We start from the raw sequence: 18,653 nt of genomic DNA, 5'->3' as shown, positions 1-18,653 counted from the left end.
TCTCCTCATCTCACTCATGTGTATGTATGTATATATGTATCTCTTGCTAAGAAAACCCCAAATGAGATCTCAGAAGAGTTGGACATAACTGAAATATGACTGAACAACAAGAAAATCTATATCTATCTATATCCATATCTGTCTCTCTCTCTATCTATCCATCATTTATCATCTTTTTTAGTGTCAACTGGCCAGTTCTTTCTTTTCTTCCTCAATCACTGCCTGGCATCAGCAGCACTGAACCTCCCCAAAGGACTGAGCTAGAGCAGTTTACCGTACCTCAAGGAATGCCTCAACCAAAACACAGCATTTTCTTGTGCTATCTCCAAGAAAATGGCAGACTTTTTCGATTCCCAGGTTCCACGGAAAAACTGATTCCTGAAGATATTAAAGGATGCTTCCTCAGAGTTTCTCCAGATTACTCTTTGCCCTAATTTTTCCACCTCTTTTTTGCAGGTATTTACAACATGTCACTGGTGGAAACTGAATGATCCTTCTGACCATTTGCAATGTAGTTCATCAGGAACTTCCTGGTACTTTAAATTTGCATACATTGCACGTGTTCTGCACTAGTTCACATGGGACTAATGGCAAATCAATTCACATTCTTATATATCCTGTAGGAGAACCTCCTGCTATAAATGTCTATAAATTATTTTAACTACAGCCAAATCGATTGCTCATGTTAATGGTAAAGAATAACAATATGGAGAATTAGGCTTGGGAATGCCAAAGTAATCTTTTAGCCTTCTTAGTTATGTTTTACTCAAAATATTATACATAGTTTATATTTCCAGAATTAATCTCTATCAGCTGGGTAGTGAATGTCCCATGGGACTGGATAGGATAGCAGAAATTGTTCTGGGGTAAGCAATTCACACATATAACCCACAATGAATGTAAGAATAAAAAAGAATGCAAAAAAGTATTCAGTAAACATTTATTAATGTCAATCACTTTGCTAAGCAGTCAAGATACAAAGAAAGATGTGAAATAGTCTGTGCTTTCAAGGAGTTCACCTTCTGTTGAGAGAGATAACACATATAGGAGAGTTCAGCTGAAAAGTGGATGGAAAGAAATTTTGATGATTTTTAGAGAATAATAAGCGAGAGCTAAGAAAGTTAGTGGGCTGCATTCACAGCTACACAGTCTAGAACTTACTTCAAAGTTTAAAAGCCCTGTGGTTTCATCAACGTGCATAGGTGCTTCCTGCATCGACATTGACCACAGCACTTCTGCACCTTATTAGATGGTTTTGTCAGTTGATCATGACCACACGTTTGATCTGGTGGCCAGCATTTTGGTGATGGGCCTCTTTGAATTTAGTGCCATCTGATAACCTTCCTGTAGAAGTGTAGAGTTAGAGGGAATAGGAAATATAGGAGCAGGAGGTAGGATTGTCTTTAATGGATTGTAGAGTAGCGGTTCTCCAGAACTGGCAACACATAGGATCTTGTGAATCATAGGATCATTGGTTCTCAAGAAAAGAGCTGAAAGGGACTGTCAGATGCTGTCCAGTCCATTTTGCAGATGGTCCATGAAAGGTAACCTTGACCCAGCTCACCAAACAAAGAAGAATTTGAACCCAGGTCCTCTGACAATGCCTTTTTCGATGCACCATGCTATCTTGGAGAAATCATCTAGTCATTCACACATAATCACCAACAGTCCCTTTATTTACTTTTAAAAAACCATGGAATAGTAGAAAGACTACTGGATTTGGAGTTAGATGATAGCAAGTTCAAGTCTCAGTTTGCCAATTATTTTCTGAGTAGCCTCAGTCAAGTCATAATTTCTCTGTCTCTATATTTTCTAAGGTGCCATCTGGAACTAAATCCACAATCATTTGACCTAGATATTCTGACTCAGGTCTGGTGTTTTTATATTATATCATCATGGGGAGGAGAAGGAAAGTGGGGTAGTGGGATTGTATGGTGAAGACTTTCTCCTGCCTTTAAAAATAACTAGAAATTTGCCAAGTCAAGATTCTATAAACTTCCTTCCATAGTACTTTCTTTTTCTCATCCAGTCTGAATCATTGATGCTGAATACAAAAATAGTTTCTAATCCTGGGCTAGATGGCACTGTGACATCTTTGGCCTTGCTCATTTTTAACAGAAGTTGTCTCATTGAAAAAAATGCTTGGGAAATCATTGTTTTACAAAAACACATCTGGCTCTCAGGAGATGAGAAACACCTTAGGGACCAACTAATTCAGTATTTATGGACCTAAAATACTCAAATAGAAAACAAAACTCATGAGTTCACTGTGTCTCAGGAAGATGCTGCTGTGGATAAAGAGGTGTTTAGGCATTTTGGAGAAGATGAGATTCCAAAAACAAATATGGTTTTTGTTTGCCTTTTGCTTTGCTTGAAAGACCAATGTGAGATTGCTGAGTAACTAGAATAAAAGACAGAAGGAGAGAGATTTCTATTACCACATCAGGGTAGAGGAAGGTGAGTTTTCTAGTTATGATGTTCAGATTGATCAGATTTTACAGTGAGTATAACCAACTTTGCGTTATCCTCTTATGCATAATAATAATAGGTTCACATGGTGCTTTATAGTTACAAAATGATTTTTTTACAAACAACATTTTCTCTGTTTCTCACAACATGTTTATTCCTGACAATTTTCTGCCTTGGACTTACCATGGAATTTTGATTATCAGTTATCCAGTTTAGTTTTTTGGGGGGTGGTGGTGGTGGTCTGGATCAATGGTTTTATTTGTGTGGAAACTCTTAGATGTCTGGGACACTAAGAGGTTGATGACTTTTTCCAGACTGCACAGAAAGTGTGTCTCAGACTTGATTCTAGGTCCTTTCTGACTCTAAGGCAGGGCCTGTACTCAGTACCTTTACTAACTCACTTATGATAATTGCCTACACCATAGAATAGACAAGAAAGGGGGTGGGAGGCAGTTCAGCAAAACTAATCAGTCCATCAACTGGGTCTAATAGCATATGCAATGTTCCACATTTATAACCCCCCAACCCTGCAAAAAAGGGGGTGAGATGCATTTTCTCATTTCTTCTTTTGTTCTGAGCTTGGGCATGATAAATACACAACATTCAATTGAAGGGTTTTTGTTCTATCTATTTATATTAACAGGCATATTTTGAGTACTATGAACAAAGTGATGTGCTTGGTGCTGTGAATATAACCATCATCTCCTTCTTCCCTCCTTCTCTTCCTCCCTTGAAAAAAATAATTTGGTCCCTTCCCTCAGGGATCTCATATTTCCTAAGGGGAGAGTCACAATTATGTATAAGACGATGCAATAAGGGCAAGAGAGAATTTCCAACATTGTGCTCTTGGAAAGATGGCTAGACCTGGAGTCAGGAAGGCCTGAGTTCAAGTCTTCTCTCTGACACTTAATAGTTATATACCTATGGGCAAATCATTTAGCATCACTAAGTCTCAGTTCTCTGATCTGTAAAATGAGCCTATTAACCCCTGTACATCACTGGAATCCTGTGAGACTCAAATAATACATGCAAAACACTCTGCAAACTTCAAAGCACAGCACAAATATCAATCATCATTATTATATTACTATTATTATTTCCTGAATTAATTTATACTGTATCCTTCCCCCTGTTAGAAAATGTAAGCAGAGTGGAAGTAAGAAGAAAATATGGATTTCTTGGCTTCCCAGGTAGAGGAGGACTAAGGTGACTGAGCAGACACAGCCAGGACTGACGGAACTCTGAGCTGCAAAGGTGGCTTCGATCTCTCCTCTATTTATATGAGATTGCCTGTTCAGGGGTAGTTGGTATTCTGGTCAATATTTACTTGCCATCAAAGTAACCTTTATCAATGCCAAGTTATCTTTCACCTGAATCACTGCAATGCTCTCCATGATGATGGGCTAGGGTCCTTACTTGCCCTCTCTAGTCTATTCACAACTCTTGGAGGTCTTGGCAATTCTTTCTTGAAGAGAGCAATCCCATGGGCACTACCCTTCTCCCAATTCTCATGCTCCTTCTTATTTATAAGGAGTTGTAAGGTTACTTTGGTGCTGAGGCCCTAGAGCTGAGAGTGACTGGTGGATTCAGAAAGGAAGTTCTAGGTGTGGGAGATCTTTGAGAGGTACCATTGACCTCTAAACTTTATTGATATTTAAGCTCACATGTTCTCATTTGTCTTTTGGCAAAGGAATTTCTAGTCTAGTAAAACAGTGGAGTGGAGACAAGAAGGTCTTTCTGAGCCTCTAAAATCATATCACACAGGAAGTATCCCCATTTCTTTTTAAAATTTTAATTAAAATTTTTTTTTTAATGATCAAAAATCTGTTTTCTCTGTTTCCTGCCACCCTTCTATTGCATTGAAAAAAAATTAACAAAACCCATATAAAAAAATGTAAAGTGAAGCAAAACAAATTCTTGCATTAGCTATGTTCTCCCCAACCCCTAATTCCCCCCAAAATTATCATTCTGTACCTTGTCTATCACTTCTCTGTCAGGAGGTGGGTGGTATGCTTCATCTTTGATCATCTGACATCATGGTTGGTCATTATGTTGATCGGAGTTCATAAGTCTTTCAAATCTATTTGTCATTACAATATTCTTGTATCGTATAAATTGATGTTTTTGTTTACTTCACTCAGTATTTCAGATGTTCCAAGTTTCTTTGAAAGTGTCCCCTTCACCATTTCTTATAGTGTAATGGCATCCTATTATACTCATATACCATAATTTGTTCAGCCCTTTCCCAGTTGATAGGCACCTTCATAAGTTTCTAGTTCTTTTCTAGCACAAAAGAGTTGCTATAAATAATTTTGTACATATAAGATCTTTCCTCATTCTTTGATTTCTTTGGGAGTATAGACCTAGTAGTACTATTACTGGATAGAAATGCACAATTTAGTAACTTTTTGGGCAGAGTAACAAATTGCTTTCCATAATGGTTAGACTGCTTAACAATTCCACCAAATAGTACACTATTTTCCACAATGCCTACAATATTTGTCATTTTCCTTTTTTGTTAACTGCCAATCTGATGGGTGTGGAGTAGAACCTCAGAGTTGCTTTAATTTTTATTTCTGTAGTTAATAATAAAGATTTGGGGAATTTTTATATGACTTGTTAAATTTTTTTCCTATACTATCCCTTCATCATTTATTAATTTGAGGATAGGTTTTATTCCTATATATTTGAATTGATTCCTTATGTGCCTTGGCTATGAGAACTTTATCAGAGAAACTTACTTCAAAGATTTCCTCCCCCCCCCAGTTACTTATGTCCTTTCTAATATTAGTTGCATTGGGTTTATTTGTACAAAACCTTTTACATTTTGTTTAACCAAACTGTCCATTTTATCTTTTGTGTTCCTTTTGTTCAGTCATGAAATCTTCCCCTATCCATAGTTCTGAAAAAGCAATTTCTTTATTGCTCTTCTAATTTGTTTATATGTCACTATTTCTGTCTAAGTCATGTGCCTATTTAGAACTTATCTTCGTCTAATTGTGGGAGATGTTGGTCTGTACCTACTTTCTGTCAACTACTTTCTCATCTTTCCAGTAAATTTTGTCTCTTATTTGTTTCTGAGGCCAATTCTGCCTAGACAAAATCCTTAGACATGGGGCAGGGGTGGGGTGGAGGAGTGGCAGAATCAGGAGAGGTCAGAGTTCAGAGTTTCCCAGTTATTTTTATTATCCTTTGAGGGATAAGGAACCAAGGAGAAGGGGAAGAGTTGTATACCTTTCTAAAGTGATTCTTTCTTCTCCTTCGCACAGGTTCCCTCAAAGAAAATGAGAAGAGGAAATCAGTCTGAAGTGACTATGTTTACTCTTGAAGGACTAACAGATGAGCCAGAGCTTCAGCTGCCCTTGTTCTTCGTGTTCTTGGGCATCTATACAGTCACTGTGATGGGGAACCTGGGCATGATCATACTGATTAGATTTAGTTCTCATCTCCATACCCCCATGTACTATTTGCTCAGCAGTTTGTCTGTTTTAGATGTCTGTTATTCCTCTGTCATAACCCCCCAAATGCTAATGGGATTTTTATTCAAAGATAAAACTATCTCCTATCCTAGGTGCATGACTCAACTCTTTTTCTTCTGCATTTTTATTATTTCTGAGTGCTACATGCTGGCAGTCATGGCTTATGATCGCTACGTTGCCATCTGTAGCCCCCTACTGTACAATATCCTCATGTCCCCTCGGGTCTGCTCCTTGCTGGTAATCTCTGTGTTCTCTGTGGGTTTCACTGATGCAGTGATACACACAGGTTGTATATTGAGGTTGCCATTCTGTGGGTCAAATGTAATCAACCATTACTTCTGTGACATTGTCCCCATCATCAAACTCTCTTGCTCTAGCACTTACCTAGATGAGCTCTTGATTTTTGTTATTGCTGGATTCAACATGGTAGCGACCAGCTTGACAATCATAATTTCTTATGCTTTCATCCTCTCCAGTATTCTCCGCATCAACTCCAAAGAGGGCAGGTCAAAAGCCTTTAGTACCTGTAGTTCCCATCTCATGGCTGTTGCTGTGTTTTATGGGTCATCCATGTCCATGTATCTCAAACCTGCTTCCAGTAACAACCTGGCCCAGGAAAAAGTGTCCTCCGTGTTTTATACCACAGTGATTCCCATGCTGAACCCCTTGATCTACAGCCAGAGAAATAAGGATGTGAAGACTTCATTGAGGAAATTCACAGAAAGGAAAATATTCTCATAGTTGGCACATATTTTACATCTGTATTTCTTGCTAATAAAGTAAGCATGATAACTCAGATTTTATTTTTCATTCTCTTTTCCACTTGAAGCTCTAGTATGTATTTTCCACTTTTTACTCTCTGATACTTATCCAACCTCACTGGAAGAGTGCCTACAATTACAGAAGATTAATTATTTTTCTGTCTCTCCCCTTCCTGATTCCTCTTCCACACAGCTGCCAAATTTATATTTCTAAAGTGCAGGTCTGACTATGCATGACTACTGTCTGTCCCAATACCACTGAAATATAAACTCCTAGAAAGCAAGGACTGTCATCTTTGTCTTTGCATTCTCAGCATATGGTGGTGTCAAGCATATACATGATGCTTAATAAACTCTTATTGATTGATTAATTACTTAAGAAGCTTTAGTGGTGCCAGATTACCTTTTGGGAAAGATACAAACTTCTTTGTCACTTAAAGCCCTTTAAAATCTGGCCCCAATGAATCTTTTCAGATTTAGCTTAGAATGAACACTCTCAGATATAATAGCAGTGATTTTACATTTACTGAGAATTATTGAAAGATATCAAAATCAAGGTTTTTTGTTGTAAAATGAGTTGTGACCAGCAGATTCCCATTGTCTTACTCCATCTCCTAGGAAGTTCATTTCAGGTCCTGATAACAGCAGCTTAAATGAGTTGTGGGTCTCTCCAGGTCACAGGTGCAAGGACCCTTCTAGAGATTGCTTTTATCCCCCAAAACTGGATGCTTCGTTAGCTTGTAATTGCTTTGGCAATTGTCAAAATGGGTCTAGGAGTCTATGGGATAGAGACAACATACAAGAACTATGTACAAAGAAGATATACACACGTGTGTGTGAGTGTGAGTGTGTATGTGTGTGATAAATTAGAAACCAACAGAGGGAAAGTAACTAAGGTTAAGGACCATTGAGATAACAGTAAATGGCTATAGGAGTCTAGCAGGGTCTGGTCAAGATTTCCTACCAAAACAAAATGACATTCATACTGTTCCCCATACATAACATTCCATCTTCCATTTCCATGCCTGCATACAGACTATCCTCAAACCCCTTACTTACCTCCCCTGCCTACCTCTTTATCACAAGCACCTCATCCTCTACATTTTTCTTTCTGTCTAGTTGTTTATTCTCTTCTCTAGCTCTTTCCAAAATTACATTGAATTTGTTCTGTGTGTATTTTATATTACTTACCTGTTCACATGTTGTCACTTCTCTCCCCTCTGGCACTTTGTTTTCTTTCTGCCCAATGATGGGCAAGTTGCAGATGCTGAATAGATGCTCATGGAACTGTGACCATTTCTTTGAATTTATTTATCAATGAGAAATCCTTAATGATTAAAGTTTGTCTCAGTGAGTTTTTATTTAATATTAATCCTGGGCCACCTATCTTTGTCTTCCATCCCTTTTAATTATTGAGACAAGGGAATTTAATCATCTGAGCAAGAAGGCACAATTGTTCAAAGAATGATTAAATCATAGGTTTAGAAATTAAAAGGATCTTCTATACCATCTAGTTTAACCTCTTTATTTTACAGATGGTAAAGAGATACCTAGAGAGGCCGTGACTTGCTCAAGTTCAAACAGATAGTATCAGAACTGGGATTCTTAGTTTCTGTGACTGAATCTGGTACTCTCCAATATCTCCACTAATCTTGACAAGGGCACAAGTCATTCTTCCTCTCGTACTTGTAACAAATTTATAAAGGCAGTACTAGTTTAGGCTTCCTGGCTGATGTTTCTAAGCTGACCGACAGAGCACATTGTGTTGTTAGGTGGGAGAGTAAGGGAGCTAGGTGAGATTGCTATGTAGTAAAGTAATGCAGTGCTGGAGAGATTATAAATAGAAAATTATGTTTGTTCTTCCCTTTCCATTTGAATAACCATTTCCATGGTAGAAAAATCTAGCATATTTAGTATATAAATATGTAATATATAAATATTATTACGTATAAATTTATATTTATACATAAATTATATATAAAACATGACATAAATTAGATGTAAAATATTTTTAAAATATATAAATATAAAATACATAAGGTATATAAAGTATGTAAATGTATAAAATATAGAAATAAATATATGCAATATAAAAACATAATATAAATATATTAAATATATAAACATAAAATATATAAATACAAATATAAGCATATAAAATAGTTAAGCTATTTGTCCTTCTTCAGACCATCCCCCCTTTGAATTGCCTCTATGCTTCTGTTCACTGAAGTTCAGAACTTTGCAGTCATTCCTGACTTCTTTCTTTTGCCTTTTGTCCAGTTACTCACCTAGTCATTTTCCACTAACACTTCTTCATAAAGTATTTCACACATGTCCTTTCATTTTAATTCCCATTTTCATCAATCAAATCAATCAATCAATCAACCAATCAACTTTTATAATGATAAGACAATTATTTCTCAAGCACTGTTCCAAATCCTGGGAAAACTGGCAAAGATATAAATCCAAAAGCTCCTGCCCTAAAGGAGATTACATTCTATAGGGGATACAACACAAACACATATTCAAAATAAACACAAGGTGATTGTGTGTGTGTGTGTATGTGGTGTGTGTGTGTTTGTGCAGGTCGAGAAATTATTGTGTGTGCGTTCATCCTTCTTTGCTGAAGAAAGCCATGCCATCAGAGAAATAATGACGTGACTTGCACTTCACTTTGTTTTGAGTGACCTGTTCAGGTCACCAGCCTCACTTCTCCTCCAGAGCCATCTGAATCCAGTGACCAGATATTCATCAGGATGACTGGAGATGACCCAGGATGAGGCAATTGGGGTTAAGTGACTTGCCCAAGGTCACATAGCTAGTGAGTGTCAAGAGTCTGAGGTGAGATTTGAACTCAGGTCCTCCTGACTCTTGCACTGGTGCTCTATTCACTGCACCACCTAGCTGCCCTGTGCAGTTCTAGACTATTTTCTTAATCAGGGCCTTTAAAACTTCATGCTTGGATCATTGCAATATTCTTCTGAGTTGACTCTACCATTTTAACTCTTCATTCCTTTTCTTGACAGGGATCTGAAATGTGTGGGGCAGACCATTTCCAAGGATGTTATCAAGTGAGGTTTCTCTCCACTCTTAGAAGAAAACAGTTTAAACATAGTAGATGTCCTGTGATTAAAGATTTAGCATACACCTATAGAGTGTGAGGAAGAAACAGATCTGAATTAAGAAAGAAAGGTTCCTCTCAACTGAGGAATGGCTGAGCAAGTTGTGGTATATGAATGTAATGGAATACTATTGTGCTATAAGAAAGGATGAACAGGTGGACTTCAGAAATACCTTTTAGATTTATATGAACTGATGCTGAGTGAAGTGAGCAGAACCAGGAGAACATTATAAACATTATATACAGTAACAGCGAGGACTGTTTCTGATAGACTTAGTCCTTCATAACAATTCAAGGATCTAAAACATCCCCAAAGGACTCTTGAGGCAAAATGCCTTCCACATCCAGAGAAAGAACTATGGAGTCAGAATGCAGAATAGAGCAGACTATTTTCTCTTTTGTTATGTTTGGTTTGGTTTGGTTTCTCCCATTCGTTATAATTCTTCTCTGCAACATGACTAATGTGAAAATGTGTATAATAAGAATGTACATGTTAAGATTGCATGTCATCTTGGAGAGGGAGGGGGAGAAAATTTAAAACTTCTGGAAATGATTGAAAATTGAAAACAAATAAATTTGGAAGAAAAAAACCAGAAGGGTGAGCCATGGTATCTATGGAACAGCCAATAGCCATTTTGGAAGTCAGACAAGGCAAGGTATACTAATTGTTCAAGGCCCTTTTCATAAAGAATATTTAATGGTGAAAAAGGCTAGAGTGTTTTTGTGGAAAAAGAGATTAATTTTGATTGTTGAACAATGTGGAGTTACTAGCACTGTTGGAGTAGGCCTGATTTAGGCTGATATTGTGTGGTAGCCTATTAATTCAGGCCCAATGTTGAGATGAAATGGTGCATTTGTAGGTCATTTAAAAGTTAACAAAAGGAGATTTATTTAGTCATAATATAGGATATTAAACAAAAATACACCAATGTGTTGCTTGGGAGACTGGTCCCCCTCCCTCCAATTCTGGGCAATGTGTGGTGACTAGCTCAGTCTCAGAACATCTATCAGATTTGAAGGTTCTCAAACATCTGTGTGTTGTCCTTTTTATGACTTTATGTGACAAGGAAACCGTAGCAATATGGTCAGAAGCTAACAGGAAGCTGCATTAAGGAAGCCACAACCTGAGCCTTCCCTTCCTCTCCCACTAAAACAAAACAAAACAAAAAAAACCCAAAACAACAAGAAGGACAACCTTGATGGGGGGAGCATGGGGAATTCTGTTGGATTTTTGTTCTGTTATAGCCACTATTATAGTTAATTTATGGTTAATAAGAGTAAAAAAGAACTTTAATATGCACTGCTAATTTATCAGCCACAGTTGGCCACGTTGAAATTTGACTCTAGCATAGTGATGTCATTTTTTGATCTTCTTTGAGTTCAAAGGACAACAACCAACTAACCAACCAACCAATACGTATGAGGAAATACAGATTTCATATGGGATGCTTTTGGAGAGAAAATGATCTGTGGTATAAATATGAGGACTTAGATTTCTTTGTGAACAAGGTGAAGTCATGCCTCAGTTGTATGGGAAGAGTTTGATATAAAAAAGAGACACAGAGATATCTAATATTTGCTAAAAACTAGAGAAGTGCAAGTGGGAAGAAATGAAGTACAAGGACACTAGAAATAACATTGCCATGTTGAGAACATCAGGGGGCTACAAAGCATGATGGTATGTCAGCTAATATACGTACGTACATGCACATATATATGTTTATGTGTATATATACACACAGAGAGAAGTATGTATAATGACTAGAGGGAAAACTAAGAGTGAGAAACCTTATAAACCTTTGGCAACTGAGGCATGCTTAAAAAATGACTATCAATTTGATAGGAGAAATTTGGGGAGTTGGGATTTTTTAAAGTAAAAGATGAATCTCTGAGAATCAGGAGGTTCTTGCTTAAGCCATTCAGGACAGGAACAACAGAATGGCAGGGGAAAACATCAGTGGCAGAGAAAGAGGACTTGAAAGAAGAGTAGAAGAGGCAGCAGGGGGTCCTTACAAAGTTGATTTTTGTGTCATTGTGGGATTTAGAAACAGTCAACTAAGAGTCTTCAGCTAATAAATTCCAGCTTGGTGGGAGACAGAACTGATTTCATTGGCTATGAGTTCTAATGATGGCTGCCTGCTTTTCCCCTCCACCTAGAGAAGGAGAAAGATGACATTTTTTCATATGAGCTTCTGTTGTTACCTTTAGCTTGAGAAGGAGAAGCTGAAGGGATATTACAACTGCTGCCTTATCTTGGGGAGATGGCTTCAAGAAAGCACTTCAATTGATTTTTGTAAACTCTATTTTGACTAGGCAATTGTATTGATAATGCATTTTTGCTTATTGTTAATATAATTTTGCTTTTTAATGGGAAGATCTTTCCCATCCATTAATGGTTAGGGAAGATTTGTAGGAAGGCCCATACCTTTTGTTAATGAGGCACTGGTTTTCAAGGGTTGTGATATCCTCTGGCTCTAAAAAATGCATAAATACTGTGAGGTGAGGTTTTACTTTAGGGCTTACTCTTTGGAAGTGCTTACTTGTCCAGATGAGACTCTGAACAGTTGCTAAGGAGCCACCAGCTTTGAAAACCCAGAGGTTGATGCTTCTCTCTCTGGTAACTATGTATGTAGGTAATGGTGAGACAGTTGAATCTGTCTGTTGATCTATGATATATGTATTGCTTATGTCAGACAGTTGGAAGTCATGCCTGTTGATTTTTATTTCTCTGTATTTTCTCTAAAGTTCAACTGAACTAAGTGAATGATACATGTGTTTGATTAAAGTGATTGTTGACCCTCAAAATTTGCCTTTCCTTTTAGAAAAGCAGATCAAAGAACCTGTGATAGTAGGCCCTCTGTGTATGTCAGGGTGCTTGCTTTATAGCAATAAAGTATCATTTGAATTTAGGCTGGTCTATGCAAGTTCAGAGATAGCTAGTTTGATGTGCTCGCCCTTTAGTTATCTGATTTAAAGAAAACTGTTATTAATGTTAAGACCTAACACTTTAAGGGTGGTTAATTGAAGGAGCTTAAAAAAGCTATATTGGAATAGAGAAGAGAATAACTTCCTTAATGAGGATCAACAGTCAAGCAACAAACCCAGAAGGAGTTTAATGTGATATAGATGTTTCTGAATAAATGAATAGCTTTGATTCCCACAATCTAGAGTTGTGAGTTTTCCTCTCTCATGTATTTCCTTGCTAAGTTTGTGTCCTCACTCTTTACCATGCCTGCTTAGTTCATCGATGGGGAGGTATGAATTGGGTTTATGTGTATTGTGATGCATTTTATTATTTATTGTCTTTAATATATTTCTAATATTTGTTTTATTAAGTAAATATGTTCAAATTCTACATATATATTTATTATGAATTGATTGTATAGTTAGAAAACACATTGGATTGGGGCTTAGAAGCTATTTTGGTAAGTAGGGGAAGTTACTCCCAGGACTCTGAGCAAGTATGAAATATAACTATTAAGACCCTGAGAGAGTTTTAAAATGTTGTAGTGGTCTGTCTCTTGAAACTTAGACCTATTAGTGTAAGAGTAGGTTGGAGTGAGCAAGTCAAACCAAGAGAACTAGAGTGTGCGTGGGGGTATTTATGCCATTTTTTGTAACTTGACCCCATCCGTAGTACATGGGGTGTTACATTGTGGGATCGTTGGTAGAGAATACACAGCCCACTATTCCTTGTATGTATATTTGTAGAGTCACAGTGGGAATGGGAAAAGACAAGAATATGAAGATCATGTGAATGGCAAGATGGTGGAGGAGTTCTTTATACCGTAACTCCTCTAAGCCTAACAGTCTTCAAAGAAGAAAAAGCATCGTATATAAAGTAATTGAAGGTGAATCAACAAGAAGTTAGAAATACTACACAGTTAAAACCACAGAACATTGAAACGAAGTAGAAAGTTAGCCTCAGAGCTAGGAAGACATGGGTTTAATAAATAAAAAAATGTAGATATCTTATTTCAAGAAGGTAAATTTTGGTGTCATTATTGCTGAGATTTAATGAAATGATTTTAATATGGTCCTGGAAGATGTGCTTTGTTTAAAAGGAACAAAATTTATATGACTGTATATTAAGAAGATATATTTATGCAAATAAGTTCAGGAATTGAAAGGGAAGCATGATGGAGAACATTTTGGTTTGATAAGGATAAATGGAGGAAGAAACAGAAGTAACACTTTTGTGAGAGTATTCTGCTGATTATCTAGGAAGAAGAAGGAAACAGATAAAGAATTTGGGAAAAAACACAGACCTGGCTTAGATATTTATAAAAGGAAACTTCAGTTCTATAGAAATCCGCTGGAGCATTATCTCTAAAAATGAAGAGACACTAATAAATTCTTGACTTACTATAATAATAATTAATTTGGGAAGACTAAAGAGAAAAGTCAATGATTTTGTTAATGGCAAGTATACACAATAAAGGAAATAAGATAGAAGGGAGATGGAGGCTGATGGCCCTTTCAGCTTCACTTAGTCTTTTGATCTTGACTATACATTCATTTGCATGAAAATCTAGGAAGCATTATGAAAGCTGGAGGAGCCTTATTGCCAGACCCTTCTTTTAGCTCTTGAGTTTTATTGGTACAATTCTTGAAATACACACACACACACACACACACACACACACACACACACAGACACACACACACACACACAAATGTATGGGAAAATATATATTCACAACCAAAGATTTAATCATAATTGAAAGGAATTGTCTAACCCTGAATCAGAGAGTTCTTTGGAGCTATGGACTCCGAGTTCCTTCCAGGAGAAAAGCAATCAAGAGAATAACCTTTTTCCTAGTCAGGAAAGCTTTTGTGAATTGCCTTCCTATGGATGTTAGCTCTAGCCCTAGGCTAGTCACTTAAGAGAGTCAGTGTGTTGTTGTCAGGGAAAGGCTAACTAGTTGTATTAGATCTACCTCAGGTTAGTCTGTTATCTCAAGTTTGAGGCTGGGATGAAATGATACAATTATATAACATCTAACAATTAACAAGTGGAGGCTTACTCAACCATAGGAGGGGCATTAGTAAGGATGCAGGGCTGGTCTGGTTGAGCACAACTTCCCTGTGCCAGTGTTATTTATGGACCAATTAAACACTAAAATGGAAATTCTGAAAATCAAAAAAAGAAACAAAGAAAACTGAAAGCAAAATAAAAAAAATCCATTTGTGAGGTTTAGGAGTTCTGGGACCCTGAAATAGCAACATGTGAGTCTTGTCTGAATGAATTCAACTCAAGAATTTTTTCAGCCAAAGATAAGGTTTATTAGAATACTGGTAGGGGGTGGGTGTGATTCTAAAAATCAGCCATATTGGCCAGATGCTTAAGGAATCTGAGTCTTTATGACTTGTATTTACAAGTGGTCCAGATTGAATGTAAGTAACTTAATGGAGGCAAGATGAACCTTATATACAGAACAGAAAACAGAGAAGGAATGGGAACAGAGAAGGAATCTAGATGGAATTAAGGAGTAGCAATCTAGAGTAGGGCCATGTGAGGAAAAAAGGAAGGAATTCTGTTTCTGCAGCATTAATACTACTCCCAGCTTTTCAGGAGTGATAGCAGGAGTGATTACAGGATGTAAGTCAGAGATGACTGGTTCTAACCAAGTTGTGACCTCACAGAACCAGTCTTCTGATCAAGTAAAAAGTCAAAAGCTTGTACACATGCTTAGTGAGCTGTTTAATATTGTCCAACACACTCCCAGGGCAGAGAAAGCTAATTTAAATGCAAATTTGGTGCATGACAAGGTAGGGGGAACATATCAAGGAGAAGAATATGAAATAGGCAATTCAGGAAGTTGTATTTAGCCAATGGAGAACAAGGGGGGATATTTAAATCAGGAACAGGAAATAAGTATCCTTGCATTTGTCTGAGCAAGTGTGTTCCTTTAAGGAGTTACCCATTCACAAGGAATGTAAAATAAATGTAACATAAAGTGAGAGCTTTCTTGGATTCAGCAATGAGTAATATTTTTTCTAGGGTAAGCATGCTTCTCACAGCCAGATGCAGACAATAAAAAGGCAATTAGTTACCTGGGAAGGGCTAATTGGTTTAGGCAAATGCCAGAGCCATGGGCCACATGGGATAGTTCAGGGGCTTTTCCTTTTTGAAGTCCAGATCCAAAAGATATGTTTTTTTTCTTTTGTAGGTTCAGATCCCATCTCCATTACACTGGATAATAAAACTAAAAGCTTTTTTTAATCAACAAAATAAATGAACCATTAAGGAGAAAAAATACTAAATTACCATTATTTTAAAAAAAGAGAATTCACAATAAATAGAGGAAATAATCATTCCTGTTTCCATATTTACTTAAATGTGTGTTTACACCCAAATCTAGGTATGGATTCTAGCCTCCTTTGACCAATTTAGGTAAAACTGAGCCTCAATCATTCATTACAACATAAGAATTACTTCCAGGCTGCCATCTTATCTCATCCCCTCTGTGAACTCTGATGAAATTAGGGTTTTGAGGGAACATGTACAATATTTTATTAGAATGTAAATATTTCATTCCTGTCTGATGCCTTCCTTTGGTCCACTTATATTTATTTTTTCGGGTTCATATTTTCCTTGACTCATGTTTGCATTTCAAAGTTTTTACTCAGCTCTGGTCTTTTCATTAGGAATGCTTGAAGTCCTCTATTTCATCAAATATCCACTTTTCCCATTGTAGAATTATACTCAGATTTGCTCATTAAATTATTCTATGTTGTAAGCTTATAACTCTTGCCATATGGAATATTGTATTCCTAGATCTTTACTTCTTTCTTGTGTTAGCTACTAACTCCTATGTGATCCTTACTGTGAGTCCTTGTACTAGAATGCTTTCTTCCTAGTTGTTTTATATATATATATATTGTGTGTGTGTGTGTGTGTGTGTGTGTGTGTGTGTGTGTGTGTGTGTGTATTACATATTGATCCTGGATTTTAGCTATAACATTCCTGGGAGTTTTCATTTGGGAATTTCTTTCAGAGGGCAACTAATGGTGTATTTTCATTCTCTCCTCTTGTTCTGATAGATGTAGGACAGTTTTCTTTCATGATCTTTTGAAATATGATATCTATGCTCTTTTTTTTGCTTTGAGAAGTGGCTTTCAAGCAGTTCAGTGGTTCTTAAATTTTCTCTCCTTGAACTTTTTTTTGAGGTCATTTGTCTTTGATATAAGATGTTACATTTTCTTCTACTTTTTCAGTCTTTGGACTTTGTTTTAATATTTTTTGTTTGCTCACTGAGTCATTAAGTTCTGTTTCATTAAGTTTCTAATTTTCAAGGAGTCTGGTGCCTTCATAAGGGTTTTTTTTTTAAACCTCTTGTACTAAGCTATTTTTCTCTTTCCAATTCTTTCCTCCAAAGCTGTAAATTATTTTCCAATTTTTGTCCAATTATTATAATTTAATTTATAAACTCATTTAAAAATTCTTGGTTTGTTTCTTCTAGAAATTCTAATTGAATTTGTATCTAAACTATTTTTTCTTTGTAGCCTTCCTCATTCACATTCCCCAGCTAAAAATGATCCTTTCCTTAGCAAATTTTCTTAGAGCACTTTATGTAATATTTCCTTTGTCTCATGCTATTATCTCTTCATTCCTTAGCAGAATGTTATCATTTAGAAATCTTTTTATCCCTAGATACTATCCCTAGGTACAATACATCACACATTCTAGTTGCTTAACAATATTGAATCAAAATGTCTTGTGAAGGCTTATATCTAAAATAATAGTGTCTTGAAGGTTAATATTTATTATCTCATCTGATTTTCACAGAACCCCTATGAGATTGTGATATTATTATTCTTATTTTACAGATGAGGGATCCGAGGCTGAGAAAGTTAGGTGACTTTCCCAGAGGCACAAAAGTAATGTATTTGAGGCAGGATTTGAACTCAGGTATTCCTGACTTCAAGTCCAGTGTTCTATTCACCCTACCACCTAGCTACCCCATTAGAGTTATCCTCTAACCCTTAGAGAGTAACTATATTATTAGGGATTGGTAGGAATGGGACCTACCAGAAGGAAGGAATTGGGGATAAAAGTAATAAGAAGATAATTGTTGGTTGTCCTTCATTCTCTAAGAGGACCAAAGTGACATCCCCATGATAAAGTGAAGTTTTAATGTGTACAACTGTGGCTGATCAGACCTGAATGAGTTCAGAATGCTCTATCACAGATTGAGTACAGATAATCCACATGAACATTTGAGGTGGATACTCCAAATGTGCACATCCTACATTTCCTTTGTGCCATCTCAATTCCTCTTTGCTCATAGAGCCCATGATGTGGGCATGCTATCATGAGAGGTCCTGTGTTAGTGTCTCCCATGTCCCATAATCAAATCCAAAGTTCTTGAGAGAGACCTTGAGAGTGACCTTGTATCACTTCTTCTGGTCACCATGTCATTGCCTGCCCCATGCAAGTTCTCCATAAACTAGTCTTTTTGGCAAGCGTACATTTGGCATTCGAACAATGTGTCCAGCCACATTGGAGTTGCACTGTCTGTAGCATAGTTTGAATGCTTGGCATTTTAGTTCAAGCAAGGACTTCAGTGTCTGGTACCTTATCCTGCCAGGTGATCCTCAGAATCTTCCAAAGACAGTTCAAATGGAAACGATTCAGTTTCCTGGCATGGTGCTGGTAGACTGTCCATGTTTCACAGGCATACAACAATGAGGTCAGCAAAATGGCTCTGTAGACCTTCTGTTTGGTAGTCAGTCTGATACCAATAAGAAGATGATAATAACAACAAGATATATACTAATGTTACCATGGGAAGCCTTAAAATGCATTGTTGACCTACT

At 36.9% G+C, this 18,653-nt stretch overlaps 1 protein-coding gene across 6 annotated transcripts in view; it reads left to right on the top strand.

Annotated features, from left to right (window-relative positions):
• Positions 1-6,746, top strand: part of OR8D4 (olfactory receptor family 8 subfamily D member 4) — a 32,141-nt gene extending 25,395 nt beyond the window's left edge. For 3 of the 6 annotated variants that reach the window (XM_072612874.1, XM_072612873.1, XM_072612875.1), the window contains 2 exons: positions 3,606-3,723; positions 5,739-6,746. In XM_072612874.1, coding sequence (XP_072468975.1) covers positions 5,754-6,689 — 936 coding nt within the window. In that variant the 5' untranslated portion in view covers positions 3,606-3,723; positions 5,739-5,753 and the 3' untranslated portion in view covers positions 6,690-6,746. The remainder of the gene's footprint in view (positions 1-3,605; positions 3,724-5,738) is intronic. The other 3 variants (XM_072612876.1, XM_072612871.1, XM_072612872.1) reach the window with 1 other exon arrangement.
• Positions 6,747-18,653: the final 11,907 nt, after the last annotated feature.

The sequence above is a fragment of the Notamacropus eugenii genome, chromosome 5 (genome assembly GCF_028372415.1).
Source record: "Notamacropus eugenii isolate mMacEug1 chromosome 5, mMacEug1.pri_v2, whole genome shotgun sequence".
In the NCBI taxonomy this organism is placed as follows: Eukaryota; Metazoa; Chordata; class Mammalia; order Diprotodontia; family Macropodidae; genus Notamacropus; species Notamacropus eugenii.
The sequence above is the reverse complement of the archived record's forward strand: the minus strand, read 5'-3'. Positions and strand labels throughout refer to the sequence as shown.